General features: G+C 36.4%; 1 protein-coding gene across 3 annotated transcripts in view; it reads right to left on the bottom strand.

Annotated features, from left to right (window-relative positions):
• The window catches only part of DNAH5 (dynein axonemal heavy chain 5), a 149,798-nt gene that overhangs the window by 19,441 nt on the left and 106,242 nt on the right, over positions 1-24,115 (bottom strand). For all 3 annotated transcript variants that reach the window (XM_042806932.1, XM_042806933.1, XM_042806934.1), the window contains exons 53-67: positions 23,162-23,292; positions 21,178-21,331; positions 20,201-20,468; positions 19,389-19,620; positions 17,694-17,808; positions 17,254-17,430; positions 13,973-14,176; positions 12,391-12,570; positions 11,350-11,487; positions 10,795-10,930; positions 9,037-9,353; positions 7,586-7,741; positions 6,975-7,157; positions 2,686-2,929; positions 1,429-1,543 (exon numbers count right to left, since the gene is read on the bottom strand). In XM_042806932.1, the coding sequence (XP_042662866.1) occupies positions 1,429-1,543; positions 2,686-2,929; positions 6,975-7,157; positions 7,586-7,741; positions 9,037-9,353; positions 10,795-10,930; positions 11,350-11,487; positions 12,391-12,570; positions 13,973-14,176; positions 17,254-17,430; positions 17,694-17,808; positions 19,389-19,620; positions 20,201-20,468; positions 21,178-21,331; positions 23,162-23,292 (2,750 nt within the window). The remainder of the gene's footprint in view (positions 1-1,428; positions 1,544-2,685; positions 2,930-6,974; positions 7,158-7,585; positions 7,742-9,036; positions 9,354-10,794; positions 10,931-11,349; positions 11,488-12,390; positions 12,571-13,972; positions 14,177-17,253; positions 17,431-17,693; positions 17,809-19,388; positions 19,621-20,200; positions 20,469-21,177; positions 21,332-23,161; positions 23,293-24,115) is intronic.

Raw genomic sequence — 24,115 nt, 5'->3', positions numbered from 1 at the left:
ACACAGAATACCAGGCAGCAAGCTAGAAACAACTTTCAGATTGAAGGAGTGTCATGGTTTGAGCTCAGAGCACCACACAGTAGCTCACTCCTCCCTTCTGTCCCAGCAATAAGAAGGGACAAATAAGCCAGGCTTGGGATTCGAGATAGGACTGGGGGAGGCAAATCACCCATTATGGTCACAGGCAAAAGGCAGACTCGTTAGGGAAAAGGAAAAAACATACATTTATTACAGACACTAACAACACTTCATGGAGCAGGACAGTGAGAAGCATTGCCACACCTTGAGAACACCTTCCCCCCACCCCTCCCTTCTTCCCGGGCTCAGCTCTGCTCCCGATATCTCTACCTCCTCCACTCAGTGGCGCAGGGGCAGGGAATGGGGGGTGCAGTCAGTGCTGCCACTTCTACCACCTTCGCTGGGGGGAGCTTCTGGAACTTGTTCCCCCTGCTCCATCATAGTTCCCCTCTCACAGGAAACAGTCTTCCACAAACCCCTTCCAATGTGAGTCCCTCCCACAGGCCACAACGTTCCCCACACTGCTCCAGCGTGTGACACCAACTTTCTCCAACTGGAGTCCCTCCCACGGCTGCAGCCCTTCCCGAGCTGCTCTGGCGTGGGACACCCCCGCATGCTGCAATCCTCCCAGCGCTGAATTACAGCAGCGGGGCTGCCTTTTCCCACGAGACCCTGGCCTTCTTCGGGAACAGAACCTTGATCATCCAGGCAAAACACAAGCCATAAATCAGTGTCTACTCCACTGTAGATCTCCATGGGTGGCAGCTGTGGCAGGGGGGGGCCACCCTGCCGTCTCACCACAGGATACAGGGGGGTCTCTGCTCCGGCACACCTCCTCCCTCCTTTCTTCCTCCGTTCCTCCACTGACCTTGGTGTTCACGCCGCTGCCCCAACTCCTCCTCACCAGTCCCACTGCTCCTCACCACATCCCTTCTTAAATACATTATTGCAGAGGCGCAGCCGATTGGCTCAGTTTTGGTGCAGAGGTGGAGCTGACTTGGAGCTGGGGGAGCTTCGAGAAGCTTCTCACAGGGGGACACCCCTATCGCCCCCTCCCCTGCCAGCAAAAAACTCCACCACTCACTCAAACCCAGGACAAGGAGCAACAAATAAGCATTCATTTCTAGTCAAGTCTGAATTCCTTTCTAATCAAGGCTGTGAAAATCAGCACAGTATACTGGTTTTTAATTACCGAATGCCTAATTTTTAGGACTGTACATACATTTGAAGGTTCTTTGCCTTGGTAACTAACGGACAAAGGGTTATGGGTATTTAAACTGACAATTCCTGTCAAGACTGTAATGAGCAACACCCTTCTTTTTGACATTAGTTTACAACAAATCTTTACTGCACTACAACCACCTCCAGGACTGGGTAAACACAAATGACACTTATTTTTAGCTAAATTACCTGGCTAGGGAGCGGTCAAAAAGCCCCAAAAACTGCCGAAGTGAAGTCTGATACATCACATTGACCATGCTCATCTCAGTAATAAGGAAGTATAAGATGCTACCTCGAGTTGCAACTGAAGGACAGGAAACAAGACTGTATTCAAAGTAGAAATGCAGAGCAGAAAACTTCAGCTCTCTACAACAGGTACTGTGAGTATAACACTAATGCTAACTGAAGATCCTTGAGTTGCTCCATTCTTTACTGGACAGAAAATAATTAAAACATTAATTTAATTCTCATTTATACATCAGAAAAAAAACAACCAAACAAAACAAAACAAAAAACCACAACAACAAAATAATCTTTTCTGTATTTAATGCATACTATGTAGAGCCCAGTTTGCAAATACAAGCATATTTGGAGAGCCTCTATGTGGGTACACTGCAATATTCAGATCATCAGGAGAACATAAAAAGTAAGATGGTTTGAAGTACTGTTTGAGTACCCAAACAAATTTCACTTTACAGACTTTTACATGAGTCATAAAAAAGCCAAATGAACTATATTGATTTCAAGTACCCATTACCTTCAGCAGCCATTTAGTTTTAAACACAAAGGTTTTACAAAATCTGCAATGTTTTCTGGTACACTAATTGTACCATTTTTCACATTTCCTAAAATGCGGGCATAGTGTTTAATTCCAGAGAGCATTTTTTTTCACTTTTTTCACATGCTTTCACCTGTCAGTTAAAAGCCAAAAGACTGATGAAATGTGCTGACTATAATAACTTAAGGTTCTATGACAGGATGAACAAAACATTCATCCAAACAGTTACAAAAAGCCTATACTGGCCCCCTAAAAGAATGTCTACGTGTTGAACTCAAACATACAGTTACCTAAATACCCTAATGACTGGTCTCACTGACAGTCCATGAAAAGTGTCAATATTTTAATAGCTACAAAAGAACAACCAAGTCCTCCCAAGTTTCTTACCCAGTTCACTAGACGGGCAGGTACACTTGTATATAGAGCAATGGGAAGTCTAAGAAAATATATCATTCCATTCTATAAATTCCACATGAAGCATAACTGACTATTTTCCCCACCATAGCTCAATATGACATTTCCTAGATACATTTTACTTACAGGAAAACACAGATCCTTCCCACCCATTATGGTCTTCCTGATCTCATCTTACCATTTCTCTTGCTCTAAGTACTGCTGTTTTAGCCGTACATTCCAGTCATTTGTCTTTCATCACTACCTTCACTCACCAGGTCTGTACTCTTCACGGGCTGAGTTGATCTGTACTTCAGTTTCAACAGAAGTCTGCAGTTTCTGTGTTACCTCCTCAGAGGTCTTCTTAGTGTTATTCAATACAATTATTAGACTCTCATCATCTGCCAGAGAACTCTTAGTGCTTGTAAGTCGGAACAAGAGGTTATCTTCTAGGTCTTTAATCCTCCTTTTGTTCATAGTCACATCTTCAATAAGATCTGTTCTTTCTTTCTCTAATTCCTGTTAGAATACATGGAAATATTTGGAAAACAGAATAGTAATCAAAAATAAAAACAAAATAAAACAAGGTATTTGGTTCTAAAAGTACTGATCCTACTAAAATATTGTAGGTCAAGAGGAACTGCACTGATTTGGGGAAAGAATTCCACTGGCATTTCTGACAGCAGGTCTACTGCCAGGTTTCTGAACCTGCTACATAAGTACGCATTAACAAATTGCTTCAACAAATACTATGCAGCCTGCTCATATTACACCTTAATAGAATTAGAAGCTCAAAATAGAAATTGGTTTTCTTCTCTTTCTGTTTCAAAGACAGGTGCAACCAACTTTCCAGGCACAGGGTTTTACTTCACTCCATCTAATGCTATCTTCATTTATGCCCTGTTTTCCAATCACCATGTTGAAAATATAGTCTCAGGGATAATGTGCATCCTTAGTCAACGAACCATCAAATATTTCAAGAAGTACATCTAAAAATACTCCTCCATCAACAGGGATAACTTCAGACTCTCACTAAAATGCTTCATTGATTAAGAAAAGAAAGCATGTAGAATTTAAACCGAGTTGCTTCACTAGAAGTATCTAGTTGATTACTTCTAGTAATACAAGCTGGACAGTGGCTTGTAGACCAGTTTTCCAGTGGTCTTATATAAAAAATGGATACCTGATGATTAACAACTTACCATTTAAACAAACAAACAAACAAACAAACAAACAAAAATCTGTTTAAAATATCTAGAAAAATACATTTTTCAGAGATAAAAGGCCTTTCATTTCCTTCTCTGTACTACTCTTAAAATTAAACTTTAAGAGCCTATTACAAATTAATCCCTCAGAGATAAAAATACTCCTCTGAAACAATATAAAATGTTTCAACATAGAGAAGTATAAGGAAAGAAAAAGGGAGAGGATGGTTTAAGAGTCTTTCATGCCCTGCCAGCGAGAAGGCTAGGGCTGCACAAGAAGCTGGGAGGGAACACAGCCAAGGACAGCTGACCCAAACTGGCCAAAGGGATATTCCATAAAATATGATGTCATGCCCAGTATATAAATTGGGAGGAGTTGGCCAGGAGTGGTGGGTCACTGCTCAGGGATTAGCTGAGCATCAGTCAGCAGGTGGTGAACAACTGCACTGTGCATCACTTGTCTATCTTGGATTTTATTTCACTCTCTTTTTGTTATCTACCTTTTCATTATTATTTTATTTTATTTTACTTTTAATTCAATTATTAAACTGTTCTTATCTCAACCCATGAGTTTTACTTATTTTCGATACTCCTCCCTATACCACAGTGGGGGGCAGGGAGTGAGTGAGCGGCTGCGTGGTGCTTAGTGGCTGCCTGGGGTTAAACCAAAACAATGTGCGCACAGATTCAAAAAATGCTGACAAAAACTCATGAAAAAAAGACAAGAAAACTACAGTTAACTCCATTTCAATCAACTGATGCCTAATGAAACTAAAGAAAATTAGGTAGCAATTATGAAGCAAGACAAGTATTATGCAAGTTTGATGAAGCAGAAACAATTTTTAAAAGTATAGCATTAAAAGAATGTTAGCATCCAATTAAATATAATAATTACCATGCTGATAAATCACTCTGAGCTAAATTAAATTTCATGTTTTGCTGAGTTCAATTTAAAAGGTTAAACATATTTTAAAGTGCAATCATTTAAAAAACAGAAAGCTAAGTTTTCCTCACAAGAAGCACATGAGAAACAAGTTGGAAACAGAATGACCAAGCTAAAGCAAGTTAAGTAACCTGAGATTAAAAACTTAAGTGAAAAATCCATCTGTTAAGCTTTTAAAATACTTTTTGCAGATCAGGAAGAGTACATAGTTGAAAGTTTTCTGCATGTCTTCAAAAATTTCCAGTCATAACATCAAGGATGCAAAAAAACTAAGCCAAGTTACTATACACATAAATTCAAGGAACTTGCACCAAAGAGGCCATTTCAAATGCAGTTTTATGGAATTGCTTTCACAATCTGACGTCATTTTACAGGCTGTACCAAAGAATGCTAGATCTCGTAAATAAACTACAAATGCTGCTACATGGCTTATATCATTCTGTCATAAAATGATTCACGTGTGCAAGAATTTGCATCAACTGTTCCTTACAACACTTGAGCCTTTTTCCACCACAAATCTTGAAATGCAAAAAATCAAAAAGCCATAAATAGTTCTTGTATATTATAACTCCACTATTAATCTGACATATCTATTTCTACAACACTAAATAAACAAGTTTTTTGTCAAATTACATAAAAGCTAGTGTACCAAAACAATCCTATCAATAAATCAGCATAAACTATACTACCATCAGATATATATCAAGTCTCTCAAATCCAATTATTCCAAGAAATAGAGTAGAATTAAAATGATACAGATATACCAGCTACCTTTTGACTTTCTTATGCTTAGCTCACATCTTGCAAATTGGTTTAACATTCTGGTGGAAAAGAAATGAGTACCAGTATTCTTATCAGTAATCAATCGATTCTTTGAGATGTATGCTACACAGATTCTACCAATGAACTTACCAGGCAACACAGGAATGGAAGGTCAGATTTTGCAGAATCTTTAAATGATGAGCTGTAAAACCCCCCTTTTCCTCGCTGCATGTCTAAATCTCATTCATTTGAAGTGCAGAACCACATTAAAGACAGTGGAATGTCAACAAGGATGTAAATATACATACAAACCTTGAAGAACAGTAACTTTGGGGCAGAAGTTCCACACATACATTCTAACACTGGATATCACCAAGCAGTTATACCACTCAACTCATTTGGCAAATTGTCTCACAGTTAAATAATTCCACCACTTCCCTCCCAAAGGCTACAAGAAGGTAGCAAGAATCCAGACACCTAAGAGGGAAATCCTCGAATTCCCAAAGGTGCATAATTAGATATCATAGGAAAAAAGGGGGTTGGATGGTGGGATATGTCCGAATTGACTCTTCAGGAAACCTTGAACCATGAGGTGCAAAAACCCCAGATGGTCACAAACAAAGCAGTAGTGAGTACACCACTCTGAGAAGCTGGTCCAGAGAGCACAGTATGTCCACCCATTAGATATGCCCAGTTAGTGGCAAAGATACCGTAGAATAATAGAATAATTGTAATTTGGAAGGGATCTCCAGAAATTAATTAGTCCAACCCCCTTGCTCAAAGCAGGTCCAAATAGGTCAGCTGCTCAGGGCCATATCCAGCTGAGTCTTGAACCCCTCCAAGAATGAAGATTCCACAACATTCCTGGGTAATCTGTTCCTGGTTTTAACCACTCCCAATGTAATTATTGTTCTTCCGAACAAGAAATGCAACTACTTGACATTAACAAGATGACTGAGGCCATCAAGGAGGAGCGTCTTACACTGGGGGGGGGAGGTGGATAGGAGGACCTCAACAGATGGCACAATAAGGGAACAAACACATTCCTCTCTAGTGAAGGTAAACTGGAACTACTGCCAAAATATTAGTAAATACACAGTCATAGATGCATAGTGTCTCTTGACTTCAACATTGCCTGACCTTATAGTTACAGGTATTAGGTGTTCAATAGTTTAAAAGAACTGCTGGTGGCACGTTTATTGGGATTGTCATCCTGAACTTGGACGTCCGCAACTAATACATCTGCAGTGTCAAAATAGGTAGTTAGCCCACTTCCCCTTGGAGCAAGAAAGTAATTAAGTCTGAATCCTTTGCACCAGGTTATCTTGCCATGAGCTCCACAGTGTGTAGACAGAAGAACATCAGTTTTTATTCCAGGCCATTCTCATGAGGTTATAACTCATTAAGGGAGGAAAAACAAGGTATGGTACAGTTGCAACAATAAAGACAAACAGAAACTTTCACCTGAACGAGTCAATTACTTCTGTGCCAGCTTTTAAACCATCGTAAATAGGTTACATTAAGAAAAATCACAATAGAGCCAGAAAGTTACCCTGCAATATGGGAATAGAGTGTAATAAATTAAAAAAGTAAAGCCTTCTACAGGTAAATGTAAGGCACACAGCCAGGAAAAAGATATAATTAATTCTTTTACCTGTTTCTCTGTGAGAATGACTCTGCCTAGGAGTTGATTTTCAAGACCTTTCATGGTCACAGTAAAGTCAATAATGGAAGTTCGAGCACTAATTTCAGGAGAGTAACCCGGATTTGGCAGTTTTGTAGTAATATAAAGTCTGAAGCCACACATAACATCTATTTCCTTATCACCGACCTTCACCTTAATAAAAGTATTAAAAAGAAGTCTTAAGATATCAAGAATCAGTACACACTCTTTCAGATACTGCATGTAGGAAGAAAGGTTACATTTTTCTGTTCAAAGGCATAAAATACAGCTTTAAATTAGATGTCTGATGCAAAGAATTTGTTGAGAATATCTATGGAACACTTTCAATGACTGATTCAGAGATTATTTCAGTTTTTTTAAAAATTGTCATAAACAAAGTGTTAAGGAACTCAGTAGGTTAAATATATTGACTATTTGTGATCTCAAATTTAAACTCTACTTTTTTATGGTATTAGCATTAATCAAATTTAAATATAAATTTAATCAAATTTAAATATAAATTTAATGACTGTAAAGGAGTTCTTTTGGGGGGGGAGGGGGGGTGCTGTTTCCACTTGTTTGCTCATTTGTTTTATTTTTACCTTGTTGGCCGAACCTGTTTTAATGAAGTTTTTTTCCAAAATATTATCAAGTGCTGGGTCAAGCTCTTCTCCAATATCCTCTATCAAAAGAGGTCTTCCCAAAGAAAGGCTGTCTTCTAAGTGATTTCTAAAATACTTGTGATTCAAAGAGGTGATCTAAAAATACAAACATGGACCTATGTATTACATTATGCCCAGTTACCAAGCTTTTTGTTTAATATTTATAAATTATTTCATTTTATTTAAATTATAGACAAAAACAATGATCCTATGGTTAGACTAGGATTAAGGCAAAGACTGTGACCACAAGAAAAGTTAGCATCACTGTACCTTATTCTCATATCTCACTGAATGCAAATTTCTATTTTTCAACTACAAAAGTAGAAGCAAAGGAACACTGAGCATCTAAAGTTTTGATATTATATGAGTGCAATTAGACTAGAAATTCACAGGAACCTTTTATCACCTTCAATTTTATATTGGATAGCATCCCCAAGTCAAACTGTAGCAAGTTCAATTCCAAGATTAGGGCACTTTTCCCCCCACACCTCCCCGCCTTGAAAATTAGGGGTGTTAGGTTATATTGAACAAGACATTAAATAGTCTTCACTTTACAAAGTAGCCCTCAGTACAATTGTGATTAACTTTCAACTTGTAGACAAAGCACATTCATCTTAGTTTGTTTATAACTCCAGAGTTGAAGTCTAATCATTTCTAACATAACTAGTTAGGTAAACTTTAAAGGGTTCCGCAATGAGATAACAATCAACATGAATGAAAGCAGTTTCCTAGTAAGACTCTCAGAGCCACTCTATTATCACCCTTCAAACGCCTCCATTTTTTACAGAGATATCTTTTTAAAAAGCTGGTTTATTGGTGTAATCATAATCGCAGCAAGCAAGAACTTTCTTTCTCATCTTTTCCCCTCTTCGCACTGAATTGGTGTATCTTGTCTCAGACTGTATTTTGTTGCAATACTGTCTTCCTTGTATATGTGCAGAATATTTAGCACCTGACATCCATGCTAAGACAACAAAAGTTATCAATACTTTCTGATTAAAAGATGATAAAATTATCATGCTGTGCATCTTCATTTTTAAACATTTATGTGAACCTGTATAAATCACTTGGGGTTTTTTTCTAATGCTTATAGTATTCTGCAAACATGCTTCAGCCCTTATCAGACATTACCCATCCAGCTTATTTTCCAGCAGTTTATGTTTCATTAAAATAAATTCATTAAACAAATTGTTCCATTGGTACTAAAGGTACCAGCTTCATTTTCATATCTAGCCAAATCTCAAATCTACCAAAATATATCTGAGATGTCCTTTATATGCAGACTAGGACTTCTATATAGAAGGCATTTTCTATTATTTGAAACACTGAACTGTAATGTTCTGTGAGCTAAGAGTTTCTAGGGATTATGAAAGCACCAGCATTCCTATTACCTGAAGGTCGTTTCTGCCTTCCTTATTTTTAATCCAAATTTTACCCTGTGCCTGTGGATCGATTAATAAAGGATAACGAGATGCTTTAGTGACAATGATTCCATTCTGAATGGATAAGTCATCATTTGGTAATCCTTGCAGGTTCCATTCACTGATAGTTGGAGCATCAGTCAACATTTCTATGAGGTTCAAGTTGTTATCAAAAGGGATTTTCCGACTTTTAATTTCCTTTTGCCAGTCATTTAATAGCAGACTGCGGAACTCTTGGTTAAACGGACCAGAATAGGACAGAAAAGCTGTAGCCAAGAGTACATCACCTTAAAGAGAAAACAGAGAAAAAAAACCAAAACATTACAACGTTACCAGCTCTATTTATGAATAATCTGCTTCCCTCTATAGTTGTTGTACGGTTTAGCTGGTAAGTGAAGAACAGATTCTGACCCATAAAGAAGACAAATTAACCTTTTCCCAAGGCTCATTACATAGCAAGGTAATGCTACATTTCAGTAGAAACCACATTTTCTCTATCCTCATGATGCAACTGTAGGAATCAAAAGATAGGCATCTCGCAGCCAGCCGAGGTCAACCCAGCACACACACACACATAATCCTGTTCCAAACACCAGATCCTGCACAAGCAGGACATGGCAGAATAAACTTCCAATTCCATCATTTCATTGCACAATCGTGAGAACAGGCTTAAACAATATTTTGCAGGGAGGAAAGAATCTTTATTTAGGAGTAATAATTAAGAACAAATCAATTACAATTATTACTACTACTAATAAAAAAATCATAACCAGCATCATTATGGAGTCATTAAGTGTGGCCAGTTTTAATTTTCTGGTCAGCTTCAAAACTGTCACCCTAAGTTTCATGATACCATAGTTATGGGTGTATCTGGACCTCTGAAATAAGAATGCAGGATTCAAACTCGAAAAGATACTGTACTTCTATACCAAGTACAACTATTTTTTAGACTTTTTCAAGGTATCTATTAAAAAAACATGATGAGTGCATGGGGAAGATATCCTATATTTTTGGTAAGCTGTTAATATACATATATATATTATACCAGCAAATAAAATACAACCTATCTACTATAATACAATCTCGACAGCAATATCTGCTTTTTTTACAGCATTTCAGGGCAAAAGTCAGAGAATAAACTTCAGACCACCGTAAAGGAAAAGATACATTTATTTACCCGATCTGACTAATACTTTTATTCCTTATTCCACAGTACTTTAGTTTCCAAGTGCATATTTATAAAATACAAATGAACTTCTAAGAAACAAGTTTTATGAACATTAGTAACTGCATTTAAAAATATTTATTTCTACATATAAATTTCAGTGCCTAAATATCAGTCGTCTTCTCCTCCATACGTATTCTCAGTTACAGACATTTTATTGGCACTTGTTAATATATCACTCTCTTTGAACTGCTTCCTACAAATATCAGTCAAATTAAAACATCAGCGTGCCAGGTATGCACTGCATGTAATACATACCAAATAAAAGCCCATGAACAGCATACACAGTTACTGGTGGGTTTTATTTTTAAATATGAACTTCAGTCTCATATTGTACTTTTTACCTAGCAGTGCTTTAGCAAGAGAATTAATTACCCTCATTTTAGCAACAGGGAATCTAAGCTACAATGGAAACGTTTGAAATTTCAAATGTTTCCAGTTTCACTATGCATTACAACTGAAATTACTAACTTCCAGGTTCAAAGGTATGGACAAAAGCTTACCCACTAGCCTCTTGGTTTGCATGGCAAATTCTTTACTCTGCTCTGTCCACCTCTCTTTTTCACCTGCTAAACCACTTATAAGACTTGAGGCAGTTTGCATTTTATGACGGCAACGCTCAGCATCTTCAAGCAAAGTCTAGAGAAAACCACACACCGGGAAATATAGTTTACAGCCATGTATGTGATAGGCCAGAAAAATATCTACATCTAATAAAACCAGTACTTAAACATCAGCTTAAAAATATATTCTGAAACACTTCTATCACCATGCAGAGAAGGAGTGAAAGTAGGATGGAAAAAATATACCAGGACAAACTAAAACTAAACAAATAATCCAAACAAAATGGTTTTTGAGGAGGTAGGAGGAAGGGAGGGAGAGGGTCCGTGGCAAAGGAGAGGAGGGTTCCAAAGCAGCAGTATCCAAATAATATCTATCTCTTATCCTCTGTCCATCAACATTCTTTCCAAGGAATAATAGTGAAATTGAGAGAATGTATTAAGTTTTCTTTAAAGTAAGGGTGACAACTTCTTTTCTGTAAAGAGCAAGCAGTTCACCTGTTTTTCTCTCATTGCTTTTTCATACTCTGCCTGAACAATATCTAATTCTTCTTGCTTGGCACCCAGTTCTTCTTGAGCTTTCTGCAGATCCAGCATAGCAGTGGTTAGGCGATTCGCCTGGATTGCTAAATTAGCCTAGGAAGCACATAAATATAAAAGTGTATTCATACACACAACATCTCAAAGCATTTGCTATAATGTATCTCAAAGAGTTTTACTGCACCGCATTTCAAAATCCAACTGCTCAGTAGAGATTTCATCGCTCATTAAAACCTTTCATTTGAATTTTACAACAAACTTCTTATTGCAAGTAGCTGCAGTTAAGCAGTTGGTCTAACATCATTTAGAAAAAATAATCAGAAAAACTTCTGGGAATACCAGCCATTCTCCATCTGACACAGAAGTTAGTCTGATCTGGCCTTCAAAAGAGACTGGTGCCACTAGAAGCTTATTTGATTTCTCCAATCGATATGCTTTGTCTAATGACAGACACTACCTCTAACTACAAATCTTGCTTCCCTCTCAGTCATTTCTATTATAAATACATGCTATTCTGTGTTAAATCATGCTTGACCATGTTATTTCTGATCTTCATTCTCACCTTTTAACAATTATTTAGGCTTGTTTTTCTCTAAATAACACCAATAAACAAAGTCACTGTATTTTATGAATTGAGATCTGGAACATTAAAAGTACCAGATCTCAAGTTTTTTCCTACTTAATCTTTAATTAAGATAGAGCAATTGCAATACTGAATTACACTAGGTGACAGCTGCTTCAAACCCATTCAGAAGCAGCCCAGAGGCATAAAACTGCACAATCTCTTCCATAATTTTGACACCTTACAAGTGGCAGTACATTTGAAATATACTTTACTGTAGAATTATTATTTTCAATATAATAAATTCCTACAGAGGCATGCACCAGTTTGAATAAGGCAGCTGATGTCTCCAGCAGATTAAAACCTCAAAGGCACACAGGTGGGGAGGAGAAGGAGCAAAAGGTGTTTGTGTGCCTCCCACGGATTAACAGATTTACCTTTAAAGGCAATACTTCTTTGTTGATGGAAAAAAATACAGCCATAGCTTTGGTCCATGAGCAAAGGCCAGCAACATTCCCACATACTCTCCTAGCTGTCTCAATGTTGTAGTCCACCATTTCAAAATAAGGGCTCAAAAGTTCTACCACTTCTTCATTAATTGTGTCCTTTGGAAATTGCTAAAAAAAAAAAAAAAAAAAAAAGTACAATATACATAATGTATGTAATATCTGGAAACTATACATCTATGTATTTCAGCACACACAGAACACTACCAAGATCACAAATGCTACTTACAAACAGATAATATGAATTTCTCTGTATCATGCAACTTTGAGAGCTTGCCAAAGTCATTCCACTCTGTTCTATACTCTTACAAAATGGAAAACAGTTTGCCTGCATTTATGATCTTTGCTATCTTACACTATCCATTACCATTAAACAGTTAATTGTTGACATAAAATACCATTGATATCCTGCTTGAAAATTCATTTTCCTTAAGATTGAATAAGTAACTTAACAATCTTCAAAAAGAAAAGGAAAAGCTTAACCAGTTCATAAATATACATTCTATGACTGTCCTTTCAAAGGGCAAGCCAGATGTCTTCTTAAATTACCTTATCTCATTAGTGGTACATGCTTCAATTTTAAGAGTTTATTTTGACCCTCTCTTTTCTCCAAAAAACATCTCTTGCATTTTTCATCCCCAAAAGCTCTCACTTTTCTCTCTCAAATTTACTCTGATGGTCAAACATTCTACATAAGTTTGTAAATAAATCTTTAAAGACCAAAGTATAATGAAAGTTCATTACTGAGGAACTTGAAAAATAGATGTTCCCTGAAGCACAAATAGGTTTATTTATGCACAAGCAATGAATTGTTGAAGCCCCTCAGTAAATTAAAAATTCTTACAAGTAGATGCAATGTGAATACTACATAAAATGGCATCCATAGCACTACCAACCATACAAAGTTGGTCAAGCCTGCCACCTGTGATTTCATGCTGGACCAGAGACACATTAAATAAATGATGTATTCTGAGAAGATTAATCATAATATAATTAGTTTAAATTATGAATAGGGATTTATTCACCAGCTACTCTTCCCATTTCCCAAGACACATGCTATGGAGCTCAAAATCCCAAATTTTAAAAAATTCTGATTTTGTACGCCGTAATAATCAACAATTCTATTGCAAGCCACTGCACAAGTTGCAATGCTGAAAATTAATGAAAAGCTAGATACCAGAAAAAGAGATGTCTTCTATCAGCTTTAATGAAACCAATAAGTAATTGCTATTCAAACCAAATGCTTAAAACTTTGAATCATTTGTCACTGAAAGTAATTTCATTATCTTACTTAGGCGAAACTATAATTGATTTATGACCTGACTTTGTCAGAAAGAGTCAAGTTCATTTCATTATGACAGACTTGTTTTTATGCCCTTAACATTTCATATCTATTGTATGTCTGATTCTCCTTGCACATTTTTTCTCATCTGAACACTAGAGAAAACACTCCCTTATTTTCTTAAATAAAAAAAAAAAAAAAAAAAAATCAAAAAGAGGGTTGCACAAGCACCTGTAGGTTCTGTAAGAAGTTCCCTGCTGTCATCAGTTTCAAGGATTCTTGCCATGATGGGATGGTACAGCATTTTTCCTGATCGATTTTCACATTGTTCACTTTTCGCTGGAAGAGCAGTAACACACAGTCCATGATACGCATAATGAGGTGAGGGGGTCGACCCAGTGTGCGGACAGTGGCAATATCTGCAGGTTTTATTGTCTATGAATTTAAAACAAAGGGTAAAGCAATTACTGCTATTGTTTATTTAATAAGACACGGAGCACAAGCTCACCAACAGTATTAATCCATTGGAGAAGAAAAAAACAATTCATATTACTTTTTACTGAAAATAATTTTACCTCTAAAAAGCATGGAGCTAGAAGGACCCTCCAACCAGATTTTTACTACAGCCTCCTAGCAACTACCAGGAAACCTCAACTCAGCCACCTCCAGAGCAGCACCTAAAAGCTTAAAACTACCATGCACATTTTTGACAAAACAAAGACCAAAACAGAAACATCTTGAAATTTTACCTATTTCTTTTAAATGCAAACCTATTGACCAGAAACTGAGTCTAGAAAGGAAAATACATTCTGTTGATATTTTGCGAGGGAGGGAGAATTAAGGAAACCAGGGAGAAGGCCTGATACACATATAGATTTGCACCTTCTGATTCATCCTACTGGGAATGTTCCTGTTGTAGAAGCAGGCCTGTGAGAAAAACAAATAAATTATAAAAAGGTACAAAAACCTAGGCTCTATTAAGTAAGGACAAGTAAGCATAGGGTCAAAATCTATTACTATAACTCATAACTCTAGTGTATATCATTAATCAGAAAGGACTATCAGAAAAGATTACTGAAAACATCTCCTTAGAGAAGCACTGGTTTGAGCAGTATTGAATACTGCACCACATACAGAGCAAAAAAAACCTGACCAATGGTAAGTGCTGATGGGCAGGCTCACTCCTGTAACAGACCTAACTTGGAGCAAAAGCTTTTATTATTCACAGGCAGTTTAATCAGCCTGAGTACATGGCAGTGACAAACAGTAACAGGTTATTGCAGGTGTTAGGACACCTTGCTTCTGGCTCAGCACATGCCACACTGGGAATTCATAAAGGAAGATTTCAATTACTTGTGTTTATACTTCAAGAAAGGAATTGTAAATTATTGCAGATTATCCTGATCACCCTCCTTCCACCGGCCTTTTTTTCCCCTTCAGTATTTTGCTGCTCGCTGGGTTCAGTGTGCACCTAATAATTCAGCAGTTTTTCCAGGTATCTGTGTGGAAACTTTAACCAGTGTTTCCTCGTGACATTTAGGAAATTCAGTCCAGCCTTTTTTGCTACCATCTAAATCGTGGCAAAAGAGTTATATTTAATTTAAATTTATTTATTTATTTACTTCTAGTTGTACATTTATTGTGTCACTTTTATTGCAGGGCAAAGTACAACTAAGTTTTATTGAACTTTGACAATTCTTACTCAAACTTTAAAAAATTAATCTCACTATATATTTAAAAATGCTTAGAAGCTATTCTGTACCTAACTGTCTCTTAACATAGCATTTATCAGTCCTAAAATATGTTAAAAATTGAGTGAAATAACCAACCACAGATTTTTTTTTATCTGGGAAATGACCTTTATCAAATATTTTAGCAGACATTTGTCTACACTGCAAGCAGAATTCCATTATAGGAATCTCTAGCTGGAAATTTGCAAATCTGTAATGATTGTGAGATTCATTTTTTGAAAGATGCAGCCCTACACAGACTCATATTTCTTGCTTAATGCATTTTCTGAATAAATGAACACATGCTGAGGATATAGACATGCATGCTGATAGGCTTCCTTTTATGACAGTTTTCCTTTCCCCTTTAGGCACAGGCAGAGCAATTTATTATAGCAAATGCAAGAATTTCAAGATTAAGCCCAACTACCTTTCCCCATCATGAAGTTTCACAATAATGCTAGGGCAGCTTTTCCTTAAAATCAGATTTTCACTTATTAGATTCCAAAATTTCAAGAAAAGCAGTATTGCTTTGGTTTGGAAACTAGCCAAAGCCAGAATGTAAGCTGTAATAAGACGAAGGACAGGACACTGGTGCTTTTTTCATAGCTCAGACACTGCCCAGTTAGCACTGTTTGTTTATGCGCTGGTCAGAATGCTTGCCCACCTCTGGGTTGTTGCTGTTTTTACTTTTCTCCTGTAGCAAAGTATCAGGATCTCATGACCCAGATCTGCTCTTTTATTCCATTCTTATCAGTCCTTATGTCACCAGCCTTCACTTAGACATTTCCACTCAGCTTTTCAAGAATCCTGACAGTCAGAGATTGTTAAGCAGCTCTCCCTCAAAGTGAAGTCATATATTCAGAAGATCCATGAAAATTTAGTTATACTACATTTTGAAGACTCTGATTTAAAGGAACACCACAATAGCCTTTAACCATCACAGCTGTGGGCAGACTCTCAAGTGGAAGGGAAAGCCTTCCAGTAAATCTACATAACAACCTTTGAGATTTATCTATCCTTCATGTTTTTCTTTCATTCTTTTCTATTTCTTGAGATTCCAGCTCCTTTGTAGCCTCTAGCATTATTTACTTCAGATCCCACTATTTCTGCTCATGACAGAAATGTCTTCAGGGACATTTTCTTATACAGTCAGATGAACATACGTTAAAAAAAGTACTGTGCAAGATCAAAAAAAAGTAATCTATTTCATCACTGATGATGCATCATTTAAAGATATGGGCAGAGTGTTATCACTCTATTAAAAAAGCTTTATGAAGTCCCATGGTGAATGCTAGAAATCTGGATAATGCCACAACTCATAAGAGAAATTTTTATGAAGAAGGCAGAAAAGAGTGGCTCAACAAACATTCAAAATGCAATTCATTGGTGAAAACTTAAAATAAAACAGGAGGTTTAGACAGGAGGTTTAGATTTGGATTACTATTACATGGCAGGCACTTCACTCATTGCACACAAGCTGTTTTACTACAGTATCAACATTCAGTTACTGGTTTAACATCAACCTGCAGCACACCACATATCAATTATAATTTCAAATGAAAGTTAAAACTTGCCCTTTTCTGAAAAACTGCCTATTTTGGGTTTGGTACTCAGGTGGAGAAACAAAACTGAACCTAAAAAGCCTCAAAATGTGTATATTGGTTTGCATACATTTTCTGTCAACTGATGAGTTACGCAATGCACCTGCTATCTTATATTTGTTTTCAAAGCAGCTCATCTTCTTAGCAGTAAAATAATGTTATATATAGTCCAAGTACTAACCTGTAAGGCTGCTTCTGCCTCTTCCAAAGCAGGCTTAGCAGCTTCCAACTTCTCTTCAGCAATGGCTTTGTCAACTGAGATACTGTCTACAATAGCTTGAGCTTTGTCTTTCACTTTCTGAACTTCACCCTTCACCTTCTCAGCAGCCTGTGCTTTTACGGTAACTTCTTTCAACACCTAGAATGTATGAAAACCCACATGCCAAATAGTAAAGAGAACATCTAGTCAGAAGAATGTATTAATTTTTGTTGTAAGACTTCCTATGTTGAATTCCAATACTAGAGAACTCAAAGCAAAATAATTTTTGTCACTGTTATGAGTTTCCAAGATCGCTTTTTTCACGACATTTAATTTGCTTTTACTTCATTAATCTTTTCAAAATAGAAGAAATAAAAAAACGAAAAAATCAAACAGCAACACACTCTGAAAGCTGTACATACCTTGTCAGCTTTTTCATTGGCAATTTGAAGTTCCTTTTCTTTTATCTCCAGCTCTCTGCTTAGAGCAGACACTGATTCAGAGGCCTCTTTCAATTTTTCCAGTCCAGTATTCATTCTGAAGTTAAAAAGCAAAACAAGAAGCACATAATTCCCTATGTAATTTACACTCCACTTTCCAAATTATCCCATCAATAGAATGAATCACATCAATCAGAATGAACAATTAGCTGAAGATGTTTTACACAAAAAATAAAACTTGTATGGGAACTTTCACCCAAATGTCTGCTGTCTGCAGAATCAAGAAAGTGAACAACAAAGTAATATATGAAGAGAGTCTGTGGCTTGAAATTCTACCCACTTCGAACTCAAACAGTATGCCTTTATCATTGCATAAAAATCCTACGTGTTGGTTCCATATATGTCACCATCTCTGTTGAGCTCCAACCTGATACCCAAAGGAATGAGTTCTCTATAGCAGAAAGCATTTTCGGATCACTAGAATCATGAGGAATATCTCAAATCGCTAGGTGCTGTTTGAAGAGGATATTGAAAAGGCTAATAAAATAAAAACACTGAAATCAAAACCAACCAATAGACAGTAACAGAAAAATAGCTTTAATATAACACTTTCTCATTCAACATTAAAATGCCCCTTGAACAGTGCTTTTTCTCTATCAAAAAGTCAGTCCTCACTTGGAACTTTTCAGACAAGTTTAAGCAGCCTCTAGAGAGGCCACTATTGCAAAAGCAAAGCAGTACTTGGTCAGCAAAACAAATATAGGAGACCAGATAAAAAGTAACACCTGCCAAAACAATTCAGACTATGCAACTAAAGTTAAGTGAAACACATTGGCATGCATGAACTAATCTGGTACACTTGAGGCATCAAAAGGTAGAAAACAGGACCAGCCCTCTCTGTTTTACCAGTCTTCACCCATAACATAACTACAGCTTTTTCACTCAATTTGGCTTTGAAAGTTTCAAAGTGTAATAAACTAGTCGGAGTCTGTCTTAAAGGTTTCCAGCTTTTCGTGCCAATCTCAAAACTGAGAAGACAGTTTTTCTGAAGGATGATACCAATTGACACGCTAAAATCCTAATTTTACATTCTATTTGAGTATTTCTGATATGAAGATAAATGTGCAAATAGACTTCATTAGTTTAATAAAGTATCTGAAAAGGAGAATGAATATATCAAAACCACTTTAATAATCTACGAGTAGAAAACTCAGCAGACTAAATTAGGCTCTTTGATCACAAAACCAAAAATGCCATGGGTATTTCTTACATGTTCATATCAGGAGGATACAAGTGTTTAGCAAGAAAACAAAAGTTGGTCTCGGGTAAATGAAATGCTATTGTGAATATATTATGAAATCACACTTAGATGTTTTCTTTTATTCATTAAATATACCTGGGAATAATTTATATTCACCTTTTTTTCTCACCACCTTGCTTTTTCATACATTACTACACTTTTTCCCCTTCCAAAAATATATAGTCTTTAACTTATATGACAACAACAACTATAATATTTGATCAATTTACACCTTTACACAATTTTAGGAAATTAAAAAAAAAAAAAAAATCCTTTCGCTGTGAAGAGACAAACCATGTATTGAAACAAAGCATATCAGAATATACCTGTCTGGGGAAGAAAATTACAGAAAGTCATTAGTAAACTGAGCAGTTTACCTGTTTGCCAATGTCTGCACTTCAGCATGCTTTTCTATGTATGTGGTTTTATATCCCTGAATAAAGGACAGGTAGGATTTGGGAGTCACATGTGTAGAACGTCTGTATCTTTGAAAGTAATCAGAACACTTTTCTGCCACTCCAGCCTGGAATGAGCCCATACACTGCACAAGTTCCCTCTTTATATCAGCAGTGCAGTCTATATCAAATGAGGACAGGAAATGCTCAGATACTTAGGAAAGAAAGAAAACACAGATGTAAATAAATATCCAGGAAAAACTCTTACCTTATAAACAAGGCAATATAATATATGTCAGCAGGAATTATGTCAGCTTTCACCCAGCTGCTGAAACTCCAGTCTTCTTTACCCTCTACCATCAGATTCTTAACATTATTCCACATTTCTCAGTAAAAAAAAGTATAGCCAAGGATATGGCATGCTTTCACCTCCAAAGCGTGCAACTGATTTTCTCTCTGAACCTGTCTAATTGCTAGCTACCAGAGAGTGCAAAATCACAGCCTTCCTTGATCACAGGCACAGGCACTATTTCTTTAGTAATATTTTACCTGCTTTACTAATGCCTTTAAGTCATCTTCAGGGGAATTTTTCTTCAAACTGTGTTCAAAGCTTTTCCCCTATTAGAAATATTTAACAGTTTAACACAGTAAGCTTTAAAGAAAACATCTATATCGAATTTTAGAACCAAGTAAGTTTCTTCTGCCGGTGTACTGGAAAAATTCAAATCAATTAAAACAACTTCATGACCTCTGATCAGAGAATTAAACATCTGCAAAGACAAACCTACACCTACCTGCCACTAGAGCATCCTTAGGCCACTGGCTGAACCAATCTATAGTGCATCCAGAAATGAGAGCAGGAAACTTCAGGGCCCTATTTCGGAATTTTTCACCTACTGGTGAAAAGCAAAGAACCACATGAAGGTACTGACGGACTCTGCTCATGAAGTAGTCATACAGAACCTCACTGGTTGGAGGTCTACGCGGATGTTCCTTTTTGAAGGTGGGTATGAGGTCACTAATGATCTCATCTACTTCATCACGTGCAAATAAGTTTGATACCTTTGAGAAAAACAAAGATTTTTTTTTTCATGCTTTATGCGATGATCCAGAATAGAGTATATAGCATGAGATTCGTTTAATAAAGAGCATTTCAGAAAGGGAAATACATTCCAGACACTGAAATCTAACTTGTAAACCGTAAAAGAAAAACCCACTCTTCCATGTGAAAAACAAGTACAATATTTTTGCTTTCTTAATATTCTAACAACTAAAAGAATTTACTCTGAAATACACTCCTGAAACAAAAAACAAAAAAAAACAAAAAAAAAAAAAAAAAAAAAAAACAAACAAAAAAAAAACACAAAAAAAAAACAAAACAAACAAACAAACAATAAAAGACAGCCCAACCATTCTGGACATAAATTTACCACACAAAAACTAATTGTATACTAATGAAATATTTAATTTAACAGACAATTTTGGTAAACTTCAGTGATGTAACCCATGCCTCAATTTTTTTTGAGCTATTCTCATGTCCCTGACAGCCTGTCAACACATTTAAAAGGCTCTGACTTAGACAGTTTCTCTGTATAGAAAGATGATTCTCATTCTTAATTTGACAATAGCTTTGTCTCACCCTAACTTAGTATTATGGATTGTGAAAGTATGCCCCCTGACATATAAAAGAATATTCAAATAAAGGCAGTTATTTTACTTCAGAATTATAAAATCTTAAAAGCAGAAAAAGGATCATGAGAAGGCATCTTACCTCTCCTGATGATAAAACATTGTTCAGGTATTCCAAGAAAGACTCATCTTTGATCTCATTGTCTGTAAAAAGAAAACAGATGCCTTTGCCTTGCAGTCCTGCTGTTCTGTACAAGAGTTTCAGATCCTCCATCAAGTTTAAAGTGTTGTACGATCTACAAGAAAGAAAGGTTGTACTAATATTTATTCCTTTTAAAAAGGGCTTCCAGTCAAAAGAAAAAGAACAGGCATATTTAAGTAAGAAACAACCTCATGGAATTTAAGGCAAAAAGGTGCCAAAGTCCAGGAATTTTCATTTAGATTAGGAAGAAAGACATAGCTCATTTCAAAGTGTCACATTAAATATCTAATCCATTCTCCTTTTTCCTGCTCTCTTTATCATCTCCCACATCAATAAAAATTTTTTAAATAAATAAAAAATTAAATAAACCCACAACCTCGCACCCTAAACCGACAAAAATGTCAAAAAAAAAAAAAAACAAACAAAAAAACAAAAAAAAAAACAAACCTTGAAGCCTTATCAGAAAGTGAAGAGACAAGTGTTTCCTCACGGAATTTTGTCATTTGCTGGGTGCAAGAAGATACTTTAGATTTTATTGACTAATTAAAAAACTCAAACTAGTTGGCCTCTCTGATGAAAGTCATCACCAATGGTGGGACTCAGTCTTATGAAAAGGAAAGAGAGCAGCAGCAAACTAAGAGAATAAAAAAGGTAAAAATAATTAGACAAGGTGTGGTGGGTTGATCTTGGTGTCTGCAGAGCTGTTTCTCTCACATATTCTCACTCCTCTCTCTGGCTGCAATTTCTCTTGCCCAGGTTTTTCCACCCTTTTTAAATATGTTATCCCCGAGGTGCTACCACCATCACTGATGGGCTTGGCCTTGGCCAGTGGTGGGTCCATCTGGGAAATGGCTGGAAGTGGCTCTATCAGATACGGGGGAAGCTTCTAAGCAGCTTCTCACCCTTGTAGCCCCCTCACTAGCAAAACCTTGCTGCACAAAGCCTGTACACAAGGTTACGCTGGAATGACCTCTCTGGCTGGAAAAAGGACTGCAATAAAATCTGAGGTTTCTAGGATTCCCACTGGGCATTAAAGAAGAGAAGTGTTTGCATGCAACTTTATTAAGAGTTTCTTATGTAACCATAACGATCTTATATATGACTTGAAACATCAGAAATTGTAAAATCGTTCCTCATTACTAGGGAGGAGCTCAGGAAATAAATACATTGGTTTTATGATTTTTTTCTTGATGATTAAAAAGGTAATTTTTTGTGTTTCAGCAAAATTATAACCACCAAGATAAGTTTCCATACATACATTTATAAACAAGACATTTCAAAAACGTCACTAAAATTAGAAATGGTCACAGAGAAGGCCCAAATATTCTATGCCCTTTTATTTCAGCTGCAGGGGAAAACAATGATTGGAAGAGTTATTCAGTTAATTACTCAAAATTAGAGAAAAATACTGACCTGAAACAAATACTTTAAGTTATACACATTGAGTTAGCAATATGACTATCAACTACCTTGGTAAACTAAATTAAACCATTTAAAATCCAACAATTATTATCTTAAGAATTCACAGAATAGGAAATTTTGGATTAACCAAAGGCAAACAATTCTATCCAAGGAGGATTCAAAATTTCTCCCAGAGGTATTCTGTCACGAATTATTAGATATGTTTTAGATGCACATTTAAGGTTAGAAAAGCACAGAGTTTAATTTTATCAATCAGATCACATTTCTACACTTGCTTGTTGACCCACTTGGAGAATTCCAAGGGGTTCGTAAGGCAGAATTATGTTTTCTCAAAATCTTTGATGAGTCTTTCCTAAAATTATGTTTATTCAAATTTTCACTCAGTCTATTTTTCATGATAGTTTTTTTAATTCATCTGGTGCATGGATCGGGTTTACAAGCCTTCAGGTGTAAAGGTTCCCCAGATCTTTTAATTTTAAATTTCATTTTGATTAGTGCTCACCTTGTTAATGTTATCTGGAATGTATCATAACCAGCTATGAAAGATGCCAGTCTTGTCAAGCTCTGCTTTCCTGAGCCACCAACTCCAACTAAAAGAGCATTTCCACGAGGAGTGCGAATCACCCGAGAAATCTGTGTAAGACCACAGTCATTTATTGCTACAATCTGTAAAAATTACACACATCAAAAATCCTATGCTACTGTAGTAATAAAGTTATATTAGAAATGCAGAACAAATTCAAATGTCAAGGTTTAATTTCAGGATTCTATATTTCTATTAATATATGATATGGATATTTGCGCTTTGTAATATTTTCTGCAAACCTTCCAACAGTATAGCAACCACCTGATTCCATCACTGTGAACTTTCAATTATCAACAGAATTGCATCTCACACTTCCACAAAGCACAAGTAAATATCAACTGTGATTTGTTAGTGATGAGTGATCATAGCATGACAAATTATGAAAATTGGGAAGGAAATAATTTCCCCAATGCCATACCCTCTGGACAACTTTACTAAGACTCATCTCTCCAGATCCCTTCGTTTTGTCCAGAAAGACAAGTTGTCCCAGGCATGTTAAGATCAGGACAAACAGTCTCCAGTATTCTCTGCAGCAAGTAATAAAACTGCCTTTATAATCAAACTTCTTAAGCTTCTAGTTTACTAGATTATAAAAACACACAATATCAATATCAGTATTTGGTCATAGTGAAACATCTCCTGAGTAGATCTCCCTTTCTTTCCCATTTCATTACTTATCTCTTAAAGCAAAAAGGCAGTAGTTACCTACTACTCTAGATCTCCCTTAAATTCAGGACAGTGTAATGTAAACAAACAGACCCTTTGCAATTCAGAGCAAAAAAAAAATTTCAGCACTAACTGTGAACTGCATGCAGCCCCCATCCCATTGTCCGTAGCCAATAAATAATGCCAAGAAATCTGGAAACAGGT

The sequence above is a fragment of the Tyto alba genome, unplaced genomic scaffold, assembly GCF_018691265.1.
Source record: "Tyto alba isolate M040663 unplaced genomic scaffold, T.alba_DEE_v4.0 Super-Scaffold_48, whole genome shotgun sequence".
Classification (NCBI taxonomy): domain Eukaryota; kingdom Metazoa; phylum Chordata; class Aves; order Strigiformes; family Tytonidae; genus Tyto; species Tyto alba.
The sequence above is the reverse complement of the archived record's forward strand: the minus strand, read 5'-3'. Positions and strand labels throughout refer to the sequence as shown.